This window comes from Sardina pilchardus, chromosome 5, assembly GCF_963854185.1.
Source record: "Sardina pilchardus chromosome 5, fSarPil1.1, whole genome shotgun sequence".
Taxonomy (NCBI): Eukaryota; Metazoa; Chordata; class Actinopteri; order Clupeiformes; family Clupeidae; genus Sardina; species Sardina pilchardus.
In genome coordinates, this window is record NC_084998.1 from 2319053 (window position 1) to 2334052 (window position 15000).

General features: G+C 42.8%; 1 protein-coding gene across 1 annotated transcript in view; it reads left to right on the forward strand.

The window, feature by feature from the left end:
• pcxa (pyruvate carboxylase a) overlaps positions 1-15000 on the forward strand; it is a gene marked incomplete in the record, with an annotated part of 112029 nt that overhangs the window by 63363 nt on the left and 33666 nt on the right. The window contains 1 exon segment of the mRNA XM_062535970.1: positions 12738-12900. Coding sequence (XP_062391954.1) covers positions 12738-12900 — 163 coding nt within the window.

Consider the following 15000-nt stretch of genomic DNA (forward strand, 5'->3'; position numbering starts at 1 on the left):
TTCCCTTTGTCTGTATAATGTTTTTGTGCCTGTCTTACAAGTGTCTGTGGTATGGTTCTTGTGTGTGTGTCTGTCTGTTTGTCTGTTTATTTATTTATTACAGTGCATGAAAATGCACTGTACTGTTCTTCCTCGGTCTTCTTCTTCTTCTTCTTCTTCTTATTATTACAGTGCATGAAAATGCACTGTACTGTTATCCCTAGGCTTCTTCTTCTACTTCTTATTATTCTTCTTCTAACGCACGCAATTCAGCTTGAACCGTTTAACGTAGAAACTTCATTCAAACTGTGTTACGAAGGTCTTACTTAGGACATCAGCGCAATGTATTTTTTAACTTTGTAACTTTTATACTTTTTAAACTATAAATTAAAAACTATTAACAATTTCCCCATAGACTTAACATTGCTCATTATGACATCACGGCAGCAATTAGAATGTTACCCCAGCTGGTCAGCCACCTGGGCACCAACTGTCAGTTTCTCTCAGGCTCCTCTCTGAAGACTACATATTCTGTTCCCCTGTATCCTCTGCGCACAACAGTATCAAAATAAGTCCTCCTAATTCCATCCAACTTTATATCCATTCATCTTCTTCAAACCATTCACTCATCCACCCATTCTAAACAGTCTGCATATCAACAACATCAATTAGACGCTCTACATTGAACTTTTAAACAATCTACTCTGTCTCAGGCTGGCTCTCTTAAGACTAGCCAGTTAAATTGATTACACCTGTATCTGTATCCACTACTCTCAGTAGAGAGCTGTGTCTCTCCATTCTACAAGAATATAAGGCACATTCCATCTAACATTCTATCCATTCATCTTCTTCAGACCATTCACTCATCCACCCATTAAACTGTCTATCAACATCTATTAAACAATCTGTCTATCAACATCCATTAAACTCTCTGTCTATCAACATTAATTAGACTATCTACATTCAACTTTTAAATTATTTACTCTGTCTCAGGCTTTAAGAGTACTCTGGCTCTCTTAAGACTAGCCAGTTAAATTGATTACACCCGTGTCAACTACTCTCAGAGAGCTGTATCAGTGTCTCTCTTAACAAGAATATAGGCTCGTTCACACCAAGAACGATAACGATAACTATAACTATAACGATACCGATAAAAGCGTCCACACTGGCCAACGATAAGAAGTGTCTCTCCTCATGTTGAATGTGATGGCTAGAATACTATGGGTTCTGATTGGCTGTTAGCTTTTTATCGTTCTCAAAATCGCTCTGAAAGTGATCAACAACGATATCGTTCTTCATGTCGTTATCGTTATAGTTTAGGTGTGAACGTTGTCATTCATATTAACGAGAGCGATATTTGTTTATAGTTATCGTTATCGTTATCGTTCTTGGTGTGAACGAGCCTTATAAGGCACATTCCATCCAACCTTCTATCCATTCATCTTCTTCAGACCATTCACTCATCCACCCATTAAACTGTCAATCAATATCTATTAAACAATCTGCCTATCAACATCCATTAAACATTCTGTCTATCAACATTAATTAGACTATCTACATACAACTCTTAAAGTATTTACTGTGGGTCCCTCTCAAGCAGCGTTTATATGTCCTCCCTCGCTCCTCGATCCTCAATGATCTACATAAAGAAAGATAGAAGAAGGGCTAGACTATCCCATTGTTGCCGCTCCATCATTCTTTATGTAGATCAGTGAGGAGCGAGAGAGGACGCGTAAACGCTATGAGAGGCACCTTCTGTCTCAGGCTTTAAGCATACAATCTCATTAAGACTACAGATCCTGTTTCACTACTTCCTCTGTCCACAACTGTTTCAAAATAAAGGTCCTCACTGCAATAATACACTATTAAATCATTTAACCATTGAAACTACTCAACTATTGAACTGTTCAACCATTCCAACTGTCAGTTATAATAATAATAATAATAATAATAATAATAAATTACATTTATATAGCGCCTTTCAAGATACTCAAGGTCGCTTAACAAGAGTAGGAGTGGGGAGGGTGGGAGGGGGTGGGGGGCTAAGAGGGGTAGGTCAGAGAGAAGAGGTGTGTTTTCAGGTGCTTTTTGAACATTGACAGGGAGGTGGCAGAACGGATGGGAGATGGTAGGTTGTTCCATAGGGTAGGGGCAGTTACGCAGAAGGCCCTATCACCAAAGGTCTTTAGTTTGGTGCGGGGAATGGTGAGTAGATCCTTGCCTGTGGAGCGCAGGGACCGTGATTGGGAGTAGGGGTGGAGGAGATCAGTAATGTACTTGGGTGCCAGTGAGTGTAGTGATTTGTACGTGAGGAGGAGGATTTTGTATGTGATGCGTGCTTTGACAGGGAGCCAGAGGAGTTTCTTGAGTATGGGGGTGATGTGCTGCCAGGGCTTGGTGTGAGTTAGCACCCTGGCAGCTGAGTTCTGGACATACTGCAATCTGTCCAGGGCCTTACTAGGCAGCCCAGACAGAACACCATTACAGTAGTCCAGGCGGGAGGTGATGAATGAGTGGATGAGAGTCTCAGTAACTGAGTCGGATAGTGATGGCCGGAGTCTTGAGATGTTGCGCAGGTGGAAGAAGGCAGATTTGGTGATGTTCTTGATGTGAGACCGGAATGAGAGGGTGGGGTCGATGATAACACCCAGATTCCGCGCCTCTGGTGATAGGGAGGTGGAACAGCCATCTATGACCAGGGCAAGATCTCCAACCTTCTTAAGCAGTGGTGCTGGAGCCACCACCATGAGCTCTGTTTTGCTGCTGTTTAGTTTTAGGAGGTTAGAGGTCATCCAGTTTTTAATTTCCTGCAGGCAGTTGTTGAGTTGCAGGGGTGGAAGCTGGGAAGAGGGTTTTGTGCTGATATACAACTGGGTGTCGTCCGCATAGCAGTGAAAGCTGAGTCCATGTTGACGGATTATCTGTCCAAGGGGGAGCATGTAGATGGTGAAGAGAATTGGGCCGAGGACAGACCCCTGGGGGACACCGTGGTTAACTGCTGCTGTGATGGACTTGAAGCCTTTTAGCGTGATGAATTGTTTCCTATTTGAGAGGTCCACTATGCCTCCAGTCAACTAAATGAAACCTCCATGTACCTAACAACCAACATAGCAACCATTAAAATTAAGTGTTTATGACTGTTTCCATAGCAACCAACATGATTATACTGCAGTAACTTCTTGTTTCCTGATAGTGGCCACCATGGATACCCTAGCAACAAATGTTTCAAAATAAAAGTCCTCACTAGCAAGTTAGCTAGTTTGCATGGTTAGCATAGTTAGCATTGTTAGCATTTTTAGCATAACTGCAAAAAATCATCAACTAAGTTAGCTAATCAACCTGGTTAGCATTGTTAGCAAATTTAGCATTGTTAGCATAGTTAGCATTTTTAGCATTACTGCTAGAAATCATCGGTTAAGTTAGCTAATCAACCTGGTTAGCATTGTTAGTAAAGTTAGCATTGCTAGCATAATTAGCATTTTTAACGTAACTGCTAGAAATCATTAGCTAAGTTAGCTAATCAACATTTTAACATGAATAGAAATCATTAGTTAAGTTAGAACTGGAATGTTTCATCTTTAAACTGTCTACCTTCACACTATCAACTCTCTGTAAACTATGCAACCACCATGTTTACCCTAGCTACACCTTAGTAACCATATCTACATTATCTATCTATTTTTGCATTTTCATGCACTGGTAATTCCTTGGAATTGCATTTCTAGTTCTTCTTCTAACGCACGCAATTCAGCTTCAACCGCTTAACGTAGAAACTCCATTCAAATGTTGACGCGTAGGTCTTACTTACGCGATGTGGGCTTTGTATTTTTCAACTTTGTAACTTTTATACTTTTTAAACTATTAGTTAAAAACTATTACAATTTCCCCCATAGACTTAACATGGCTCATTATGACATCACGGCAGCAATTAGAATGTTACCCCAGCTGGTCAGCCACCTGGGCACCAACTGTCAGTTTCTCTCAGGCTCCTCTCTGAAGACTACATATTCTGTTCCCCTGTATCCTCTGCGCACAACAGTATCAAAACTAGAAATGCAATTCCAAGGAATTACCAGTGCATGAAAATGCAAAAATGTATAGATAGATAATGTAGATATGGTTACTAAGGTGTAGCTAGGGTAAACATGGTCGTTGCATAGTTTAAAGAGAGTTGATGTGTGAAGGTAGACAGTTTAAAGCTTAAACATTCCAGTTGTAACTTAACTAATGATTTCTAAAAGGTATGTTAAAATGTTATCTAACTATGTTAACAATGATAACCAGGTTGATTGGTTTACTTAGCTAATGATTTCTAACAGTTATGGTAAAAATGCTAACAATGTTAACTATGCTAACAATGTTAACCAGGTTGATTAGCTAACCTAGCTAATTATTTCTATCAGTAATGTTAAAAATGCTAACTATGCTAACCAGGTTGATTAGCTAACTTAGCTAATCATTTCTAACAGTTATCCTAACAATGCTAACTATGTTAACAATGCTAACTATGTTAACAATGCTAACTAGGTTGATTAGCTAACTTAGCTAATAATTTCTAGCAGCTATGTTAAAAATGCTAACTATGCTAACAATGCTAACTATGCTAACCATGCTAACTAGGTTGATTAGCTAACTTAGCTAATCATTTCTAGCAGCTATGCTAAAATGCTTACTATGCTAACAATGCTAACTATGCTAACTAGCTAACTTGCTACTGAGGACTTCTATTTTGAAACATTTGTTGATAGGGTATCCATGGCTGCCACTATCAGGAATAAAGAAGTTACTGTAGTAAAATCCTGTTGGTTGCTATGGAAACAGTCATAAACGCTTAATTTTAATGGTTGCTATGTTGGTTGCTAGGTACATGGAGGTCTCATGTAGTTGACTGGAGGCATAGTTGATGATAACTGACAGTTGGAATGGTTGAACAGTTAAATAGTTGAGTAGTTTAAATGGTTAAATGATTAAATAGTGTATTATTGCAGTGAGGACTTTTATTTTTAAACAGTTGTGGAAAGAGGAAACAGTTAACAGGATATGTAGTCTTCACAGAGAGATTGTATCCTTAAAGCCTGAGAGAGAGAGAGAGCTGCTGCAGGTGGGGCTGGCCACCTGGCATAAGATTCTAATTGCTTAACGACCCGACTGTGATGTCATAGAGGCCAATGTTAAGTCTATGGGGAAATTTGTAATAGTTTTTAATTTATAGTTTAAAAAGTATAAAAGTTACAAAGTTGAAAAATACTTAGCAGCATGCCCCTATTGAAGACCTACGTTGCAACGTTTGAATTAAGTTTCTAAGTTAAACGGTTCAAGCTGAATAGAAAAAATGAATTTGATCAGCGGAATAATAATAAGAAGAAGAAGCATAGGAAGAACAGTACAGTGCATTTTCATGCACTGTAATAAGTCCTCCTAATTCCATTCAACTTTATATCCATTCATCTTCTTCAAACCATTCACTCATCCACCCATTCTAAACAGTCTGCCTATCAACATCAATTAGACGCTCTACATTCAACTTTTAAACAATCTACTCTGTCTCAGGCTGGCTCTCTTAAGACTAGCCAGTTAAATTGATTACACCTGTATCTGTATCTGTATCCACTACTCCCAGTAGAGAGCTGTGTCTCTCCACTCTACAAGAATATAAGGCACATTCCATCCAACTTTCTATCCATTCATCTTCTTCAGACCATTCACTCATCCACCCATTAAACTGTCTATCAACATCTATTAAACAATCTGCCTATCAACATCCATTAAACTCTCTGTCTATCAACATTAATTAGACTATCTACATTCAACTTTTAAATTATTTACTCTGTCTCAGACTAGCCAGTTAAATTGATTACACCTGTATCAACTACTCTCAGAGAGCTGTATCAGTGTCTCTCTTAACAAGAATATAAGGCACATTCCATCCAACCTTCTATCCATATATCTTCTTCAGACCATTCACTCATCCACCCATTAAACTGTCAATCAATATCTATTAAACAATCTGCCTATCAACATCCATTAAACATTCTGTCTATCAACATTAATTAGACTATCTACATACAACTTTTAAAGTATTTACTGTGGGTCCCTCTCAAGCAGCGTTTATATGTCCTCCCTCGCTCCTCGATCCTCAATGATCTACATAAAGAAAGATAGAAGAAGACTAGACTATCCCATTGTTGCCGCTCCATCATTCTTTATGTAGATCAGTGAGGAGCGAGAGAGGACGCGTAAACGCTATATGAGAGGCACCTTCTGTCTCAGGCTTTAAGCATACAATCTCATTAAGACTACAGATCCTGTTTCACTACTTCCTCTGTCCACAACTGTTTCAAAATAAAGGTCCTCACTGCAATAATACATTATTAAATCATTTAACCACTGAAACTACTCAACTATTGAACTGTTCAACCATTCCAACTGTCAGTTATCATCCACTATGCCTCCAGTCAACTACATGAAACCTCCATGTACCTAGCAACCAACATAGCAACCATTAAAATTAAGTGTTTATGACCGTTTCCATAGCAACCAACATGATTATACTGCAGTAACTTCTTGTTTCCTGATAGTGGCCACCATGGATACCCTAGCAACAAATGTTTCAAAATAAAAGTCCTCAATAGCAAGTTAGCTAGTTAGCATGGTTAGCATAGTTAACATTGTTAGCATAGTTAGCATTTTTAGCATAACTGCAAAAAATCATCAACTAAGTTAGCTAATCAACCTGGTTAGCATTGTTACCAAATTTAGCATAGTTAACATTTTTAGCATTACTGCTAGAAATCATCGGTTAAGTTAGCTAATCAACCTGGTTAGCATTGTTAGTAAAGTTAGCATTGCTAGCATAATAAGCATTTTTAGCGTAACTGCTAGAAATCATTAGCTAAGTTAGCTAATCAACATTTTAACATGAATAGAAATCATTAGTTAAGTTAGAACTGGAGTGTTTCATCTTTAAACTGTCTACCTTCACACTATCAACTCTCTGTAAACTATGCAACCACCATGTTTACCCTAGCTACACCTTAGTAACCATATCTACATTATCTATCTATTTTTGCATTTTCATGCACTGGTAATTCCTTGGAATTGCATTTCTAGTTTATTTTTGTGTGTGTGTGTTTTGTTTGTGTGTGTCTGTCAAAATATATCCCTTGAGTGTGTGTGTCTGTCTGTCTTATGTTTTTTTGTTGTGTTTTTATCTTGTTGTCTGTTTCTTTATGTCTATATTTGAAAGAGACTATTTTTGTGTGTGTGTGTGTGTGTGTGTGTGTGTGTGTGTGTGTGTGTGTGTGTGTGTGTGTGTGTGTGTGTGTGTGTGTGTGTGTGTGTGTGTGTGTGTGTGTGTGTGTGTGTGTGTGTGTGTGTGTGTGTGTGTGTGTGTCCCTTGTCATGGCGCTGTCTCCACCACTCTGGGATAATAGATGGCCTCATATGGCAAACAAGGTTAACAGAAGCCCTTCCACACGCCTGTTATCTCTGCCTGACTGTGTGTGTGTTTGAGAGCCCTTCTGTTAGTCTGTCATATCTGGCTGATATGCTGCCTGTGTGTGTGTGTGTGTGTGAGAGGGAGAGAAATAGAGCGAGCGCTCTCCCGTGTGTCTGTTGTCTGGGGGTCCACATCCTCTCTGTGTGTGTGTGTGTGTGTGTAGGTTGGGGAGAGCCATGTACAGTAGTGATGATGTATGGGAGGAGTGCGCACACATCCATCAGCCTGGGCACACCTGCTCACGCCCACATTTGTCCCTGTCAGCCAATCAGCTGCTCAGCTGGAAGGCATGGCGACCAATCATGTGTGGAGATTGGATGATGGATTAATCTGATTGGCCCTGAAACGGATTGGATTTTGGGTCAGGGGGGATTTGGACCGGGACCTGGAGAAGGATTGAGGGAGAGGTATGAGAGGGATGGAGAGAGAAAGAGAGAGAAGGAGAGAGAGAGAGAGAGAGAGAGAGAGAGAGAGTGAGACATGCAGACTGAGTCGAAGAGTCGAATGGCCACCCCCTCCATTGCCGAGTGTGGGAATCACCCTCTCAGCTAAATAGTGTTCCCTTGATGAGCCCGTACGGTTCTACTACCCTCTAAATGATGTAGGGTTCTAATACACTGTCAGCTAAATGATGTAGGGTTCTACTACTCTCTAAATGATGTAGGGTTCTAATACACTGTCAGCTAAATGATGTAGGGTTCTACTACCCTCTAAATGATGTAGGGTTCTAAAACCCTTTAAATGATGTAGGGTTCTACTACCCTCTAAATGATGTAGGGTTCTAATACCCTCTCAGCTTAATGATGAGAGTAGGTTTTAACTAGAAAATGTAATTCCATGGAAGGAATTACCATTGCATGTAAATGCAAAAAGGTTGCTGACTGTGTAAAACATTGTATTAGGCCTGTAGTTAAAAAGACAACTAGGCTACACAGAAGAATAGATAAATAACAATAACCCAATTACAATTCCACTCATATTACTTGGAAAGTCACATAAAAAGTGATTTAAGAAAATGCATCAAAATTGTGGTATAGGCTATTTTGGAAAATAACTCTTCATTTATTAGAATTTAGAAGACTGAAATGAGGTTGCCAACTTCAAACGAGTTGCAAGAGCTGACACTTTAGTAGCCTACAGTGAAACGACTGGTAGGATAGCATAGCCTTCATGTCTACACTAATGCAGGTTAAAAGTAGACACCATTGGAATACGGAATACAATCTCAACAGACGTGAAAATGATAGCAATGCAGTGTGTTTACGTTGTGTTTACGTTGACGTTAGGTTAGATTGTCTTTAGCTGTTGATAACGTTACCAAGAGCAAACCGTAACGATAAACAAATCAAGTAAGGAGTAGCCTAACAGGGAGACAAGACGATAACGTCCTGATTTACAGCTGATGTGGCATGGTAGAATGTTTTCATAACTGTTGAGTAGGCTAGCCTAGACATGACATTCAGGTTTAGCCTTGGATCAAAGATCCTTGATTACTGACAGCTGAGCACTGACGTAACAGTTAATCTTTGCCGCCACGGCGTCTCAATGTTAAGTCTATGGGAGGGTTTAATTCTTTTATCGTAAATATCTCAAAAAGTATAAAGTTCACAAATGTGAAAAATACAATCGTCAAATCTCCGTTACAAGACCTTTGTATGAGTGTTTGAATGACGTGAAACGGTTCAGTGGTTTTAGCGTCATTAACCGTTGATTTTGGTCGGAAGATATAATAAGAAGAAGAACAGTGATAACAGTACATTGCATTTACATGCAATGTAATAATACGCGTCACTCTGCCTAGCAGAACCAGGTTCTCATGTAGCACACATGGATTTAACGGGTGTTCTGACTTGGAACTCCTATTTGTGTGAAGCGACGGTAATGTGCTGCATTAGTAATGCACTACCACTTAACAGTGATCGCTCTCAGATAGGGGGGGGGGGGGAGTTGGGGAAAAGAAAGAGAGTGTGAAGAGAGTTGAAGAAGAGAGAGAGAGTGAAGAGAGTTGAGGAAGGAGAGAGAGAGAAGAGAGAAGAGTTGGGGAAGAAGAGAGAGAGAGAGAGAGCGAGTGTAGAGAGTTGGGGAAGAAGAGAGAGAGCGAGTGAAGAGAGTTGTGGAAGAAGAGAGAGAGAGCGAGTGTAGAGAGTTGGGGAAGAAGAGAGAGAGCGAGTGAAGAGAGTTGTGGAAGAAGAGAGAGAGAGCGAGTGTAGAGAGTTGGGGAAGAAGGCAGACTGAGAGTCCTGGGGAGGCAGCTCAGCTCATGTAAGTCTCTCAGATAGACGATGACTGTGGAGTATTTGGGAAATAAAAAAATGACTGAGCAAAACAAAGTTAAAGGAGACAGAGAGAGTGAAAGGGAGAAGAAGAGGGAAACAGAAAGATGAGGGAGAGAGAGAGAGATGATGACAGACAGACAGAGAGATGGAGAGTGGCAGAAAGAGCGAGAGATGGCGCGAGAGAGTGGCAGACAGAGGGGGAGGAGGAAAGAGGGAGAGAGGGAGAGGTGGAAGTGAAGAGAGTGTGGGAGGAGGCCTCTATCTGTGTGGGGGTGTGAAGACTGCCAACTGCCACTCCAACCCTCTCATTACCTCTGTGATGTTTGCAAAGTGCACTGGGAATCTTTCTGCTCATCACAACTGCTGTGTGTGAGAGAGAGAGAGAGAGAAAGTGCTGTAACACACACACACACACACACACACAGCACACAAACGCTGTATGTTTATAAGGTCATGCAAGGAGAAGTTAGATTTTGTTTAACCTTTCATAACATGAAGTGTGTGTGTGTGTGTGTGTGTGTGTGTGTGTGTGTGTGTGTGTGTGTGTGTGTGTGTGTGTGTGTGTGTGTGTGTGTGTGTGTGTGTGTGTGTGTGTGTGTGTGTGTGTGTGTGTGTGTGTGTGTGTGTGTGTGTGTGTGTGTGTGTGTGTGTGTGTGTGTGTGTGTGTTACAGTGTATGTGTTTTACAGCTGAACACACAGCACTACGCGCCATGCCATCACTGTAGGCCTGAGACCTGAGGCTAAATTAAGTGTGTTAAATCCTCGCATAGTTCCTCATTAGTAAGGACATGTAGGCTACATGAAGGTATGAAAGTAATGTGGCTAACATAACGGCTGCAGCCAGCCCATAGGTTCTGAAGTAGGCAGTAGGCTAGGCTAACGTTACAGCTGAAGCCCATAGGTTCTGAAGTAGGCAGTAGGCTAGGCTAACGTTACAGCTGAAGCCCATAGGTTCTGAAGTAGGCAGTAGGCTAGGCTAACGTTACAGCTGAAGCCCATAGGTTCTGAAGTAGGCAGTAGGCTAGGCTAACGTTACGGCTGAAGCCCATAGGTTCCGAAGTAGGCAGTAGGCTAGGCTAACGTTACGGCTGAAGCCCATAGGTTCCGAAGTAGGCAGTAGGCTAGGCTAACGTTACGGCTGAAGCCCATAGGTTCCGAAGTAGGCAGTAGGCTAGGCTAACGTTACAGCTGAAGCCCATAGGTTCTGAAGTAGGCAGTAGGCTAGGCTAACGTTACGACTGCTTCGTTTGGCTATCCGTGAGATGCCGTTTTCATTCCATGGAATTGCAGCTTTTTATTCAGAGCCCAACAGAGCACAAGTCTGATTATCTTCTGTAGTTGCCAGCTTCAGTCTTGCTCTCATCTTCTTTAAAGGAGCCACACCACTTGTATTCCAACCTATACACCAGACAACACTGAGTATGTGTGTATGTGTATCTTTGTGTGTATGTAGGCTGCAGGATGAAAAGATGGTTGTGTGTCGGTGCAGTGACCGTGTGTGCAGGGTGAATAGATGGAGGTGGTGTGTGTGTGTGTGTGCGTACAGAGTGAATGGATGAGGTTGTTTGTCACGACTACACGTCTGGGAGGTGTGTGTGTGTGTGTGTGTGTGTGTGTGTGTGTGTGTGTGTGTGTGTGTGTGTGTGTGTGTGTGTGTGTGTCGGTGCAGTGACTGTGTGTGTGTGTGTGTATGTGTGTGCAGTGACTGTGTGCAGGGTGAATAGATGGAGGTTGTGTGTGTGTGTGCAGTGACTGTGTGCAGGGTGAATAGATGGAGGTGGTGTCTGTGTGTGTATGTGTGCGCGTACAGAGTGAATGGATGAGGTTGTTTGTCACGACTACACGTCTGGGAGGTGTGTGTGTGTGTGTGTGTGTGTGTGTCGGTGCAGTGACCATGTGTGCAGGGTGAATAGATGGCGGTTGTGTGTGCAGGGTGAATAGATGGAGGTGGTGTCTGTGTGTGTATGTGTGCGCGTACAGAGTGAATGGATGAGGTTGTTTGTCACGACTACACGTCTGGGAGGGGTGTGTGTGTCTGTGTTTGTGCCACACGTCAGGGAGGTGTCTGTGTGTGTGTGTGTGTGTGTGTGTGTGTGTGTGGGAGAGAGGCCTGTGGAAACCCAGATAACCTAGCAGGCCTAATTAGCACACACAAAAGAACCAGCACCAACAGAACTGCCTGTCCTCTACCTCTTCCTCTCTTCCTCTCTCTCTTCCTCTCTCTCTCTCTCTCTCTCTCTCTCTCTCTCTGTCTGTCTCTCTGTCTGTCTCTGTTCTTGAGGTAATGTGTGATAAAGGTAGAATAAAGGAGGTGTAACTCTCTCTCTGTCTTTCACTTTGTCTCTCTCTCTGTCTTTCACTCTGTCTCTCTCTCTGAGATAATACGTGATAAAGGTAGAATAAAGGAGCTGTAAAACTTTCTCTCTCTCTCTCTCTCTCTCTCTCTCTCTCTTCTTTACTGTGGACCTGGTGATTCTTAGCCTGGGAGCACCCAGACCTTCACAATTTGTGCAGTTGGGAGTGAGTCTGCAAAAAGGTTCAAGCTGCCATCTTTGAGATCCAGTACTATCTAGTGATGTATCCTGTACAATTTTGCCCTCTGCCTTTGAGTGGGTACTGTGCTCTGCGGTACGTTAAGACGGCAAGCTTAGATTTTTGCTACTCCAGAGCTACCTTGCAATGCAACTTGCTATAGGTAGTTAGCTTAACACCCGGATCTCCGAATATGTGCAGAGATGGTTTAGATTCTTTTTTGTAGGTGAATTCCAGATCTATTGACTCACAAATTCCAACGGGGGCGGGAGATGCTTACCAAATGGTTTCAGAAGTGTAGCAGTCTTGTCAACATGGGTGTTTTAAGTGCAGTTTATTTGTGGAGGTTGGTACGGGTGTTCCCAAGCCAGGTGAGAACGTGATAATGGTCTCGTGCTGTATTAGCTGCATCGTAGCTTGATTATTTCTCTCTCTCTCTCTCTCTCTCTAGTGTGGACCTGGTGCATGCCCAGCTGCGTGTGTGTGAGGGCCGCAGTCTGCCAGAGCTGGGGATCCGACAGGACAAGATCCGGATCAACGGTTCTGCCATCCAGTGCCGGGTCACCACGGAGGATCCGGCCCGCGGCTTCCAGCCCGACACGGGACGCCTGGAGGTAAGACATGCCCTTGTCCCGTCACACCGCCCCCTGCTGTCACACCACCAGTACTGCACACATCCTCTGGTACTCACCACAATATGACCTGACGATCTCATAACTGCACTGTGGATATTATGCTCTCATTTGACTTTAATCCTTGTCCTTGAAGCTTGGTCCTCACAAGGTTTGGACAGTGTTATATATACACACACACACACACACCCCCCATCACCATCATCATCGGCGATCACTCGGTGTCGAGTATGATGGTCCTCCTGCTCCTGGGGGGTCCTTTTTGTGGATCCTCAGATGGCTGAAGAGGCCAATTGTGGAGCCCCACACTTTGCTGCAGTGTGGGCATGGGTATCAGGTACTGGATGTGGGGTGTGGAAGGGCCTGTTTGGTGGTGACTTTCTCCTTTCTTTGCGGTCGCTTGATTTGAGCAGCCTGTCGGAGATTGTCCTCATGTAGAGTGGCACCTGTGTGTAGACGGTTTCTCCGTGTGGTTCTGTGCTCAGCTAAATCTTCCCAGTTGGATATGTTGACATGGAATTTCTTCAGGTTGGTGTCTGATGTTGTCCTTGTAGCGCTTTTTCTGTCCTCCAGGTGCACGCTTGCCAGCAGAGAGCTCAGAGTAGAGGACCTGCTTTGGGAGACATGTGTCAGGCATGCGTATTACATGGCCTGTCCATCTCATGATATGTTGATGTTTGTCCGCCTCTCTTCCCAACTGATATGCAAGATCTTACGTAGGCACCTTTGGTGGTAGGATTCCAGCGCTCTTAAATGTCGGCTGTAGGTGGTCCAGGTCTCTGCTCCATATAGAAGTGTTGGTAAGATGACTGCCTTGTACACCAGCAGCTTTGTTCTTGCAAGGAGATCAGGGTTTTCAAAGACTCTCTTGCGAAGCTTTGCAAAGGCTCCACTAGCACAGCAGATACGGTGGTGTATTTCACTGTCAATGTCAGCCTTTGAGGAGAGGTGGCTTCCTAGATACGGAGAGTGATCTACATTTTCAAGCTGTTCACCATTAATCATTATGGTTGGCGAGGGTGCAGAGATGTCCGGTGAAGGCTGATGGAGAACCTTGGTCTTCTTGATGTTCATTGTTAGGCCAAGTAGTCTGTAGGCCTTGGCAAAGGCATTTAAGGTTTGCTGGAGGTCGTCTTCTGTGTGGGCTACAATAGCATTGTTGTCCGCGTACTGCAGCTCCATGATGGATGTGGAGGAAAGCTTGGACTTGGCTTTGAAACGGTGCAGATTGAACAGCTTGCCATCAGTTCTGTGTATGATCTGGACACCAGTTGGCAAACTGTGTCCAGTGAGATGGAGGATGGCCGCTATGAAGACTATGAAGAGAGTAGGGGCAATGATGCATCCTTGTTTGACACCAGTTTCAACACTGAAGGGTTCAGTCTCACTGCCATTACAGAGCACAACTGCTGTCATGTTGTCATGTACAGTAGGAGCCTTCGCATCCTGATGTATCTTTCTGGGCATCCACGTTTTAACAGGATTTTCCAGAGGGCCTGCCGATTGACAGAGTCGAAAGCTTTGGTGAGGTCTACACACACACACACACACACACAGAGGACATTGTTATAAATTGTGTAATAATTCACTGTGCAGTGCCAGAGTCCTTCCCAAGTCCCTCCTCTCACTTTGGGCAGTTATTTCGTGCAGCTCTTTTCCTATTCAAGTGAATGGGGAGGTGTAAGTAACATTCTTATAACCTGACTGAGCCTAGAAACACTGTTATGGTCACTATTAGGTAGATTGTGTGTCCTAAACCTGACGTAGCCTAAACGTGGTCGATTGTGTGTCCTAAACCTGACGTAGCCTAAACGTGGTCGATTGTGTATCCTAAACCTGACGTAGCCTAAACGTGGTCGATTGTGTATCCTAAACCTGACGTAGCCTAAACGTGATCGATTGTGTATCCTAAACCTGACGTAGCCTAAACGTGATCGATTGTGTATCCTAAACCTGATGTAGCCTAAACATGGTCAATTGTGTATCCTAAACCTGACGTAGCCTAAACGTGATCGATTGTGTATCCTAAACCTGACGTAGCCTAAACGTGGTCAATTGTGTATCCTAAACCTGACGTAGCCT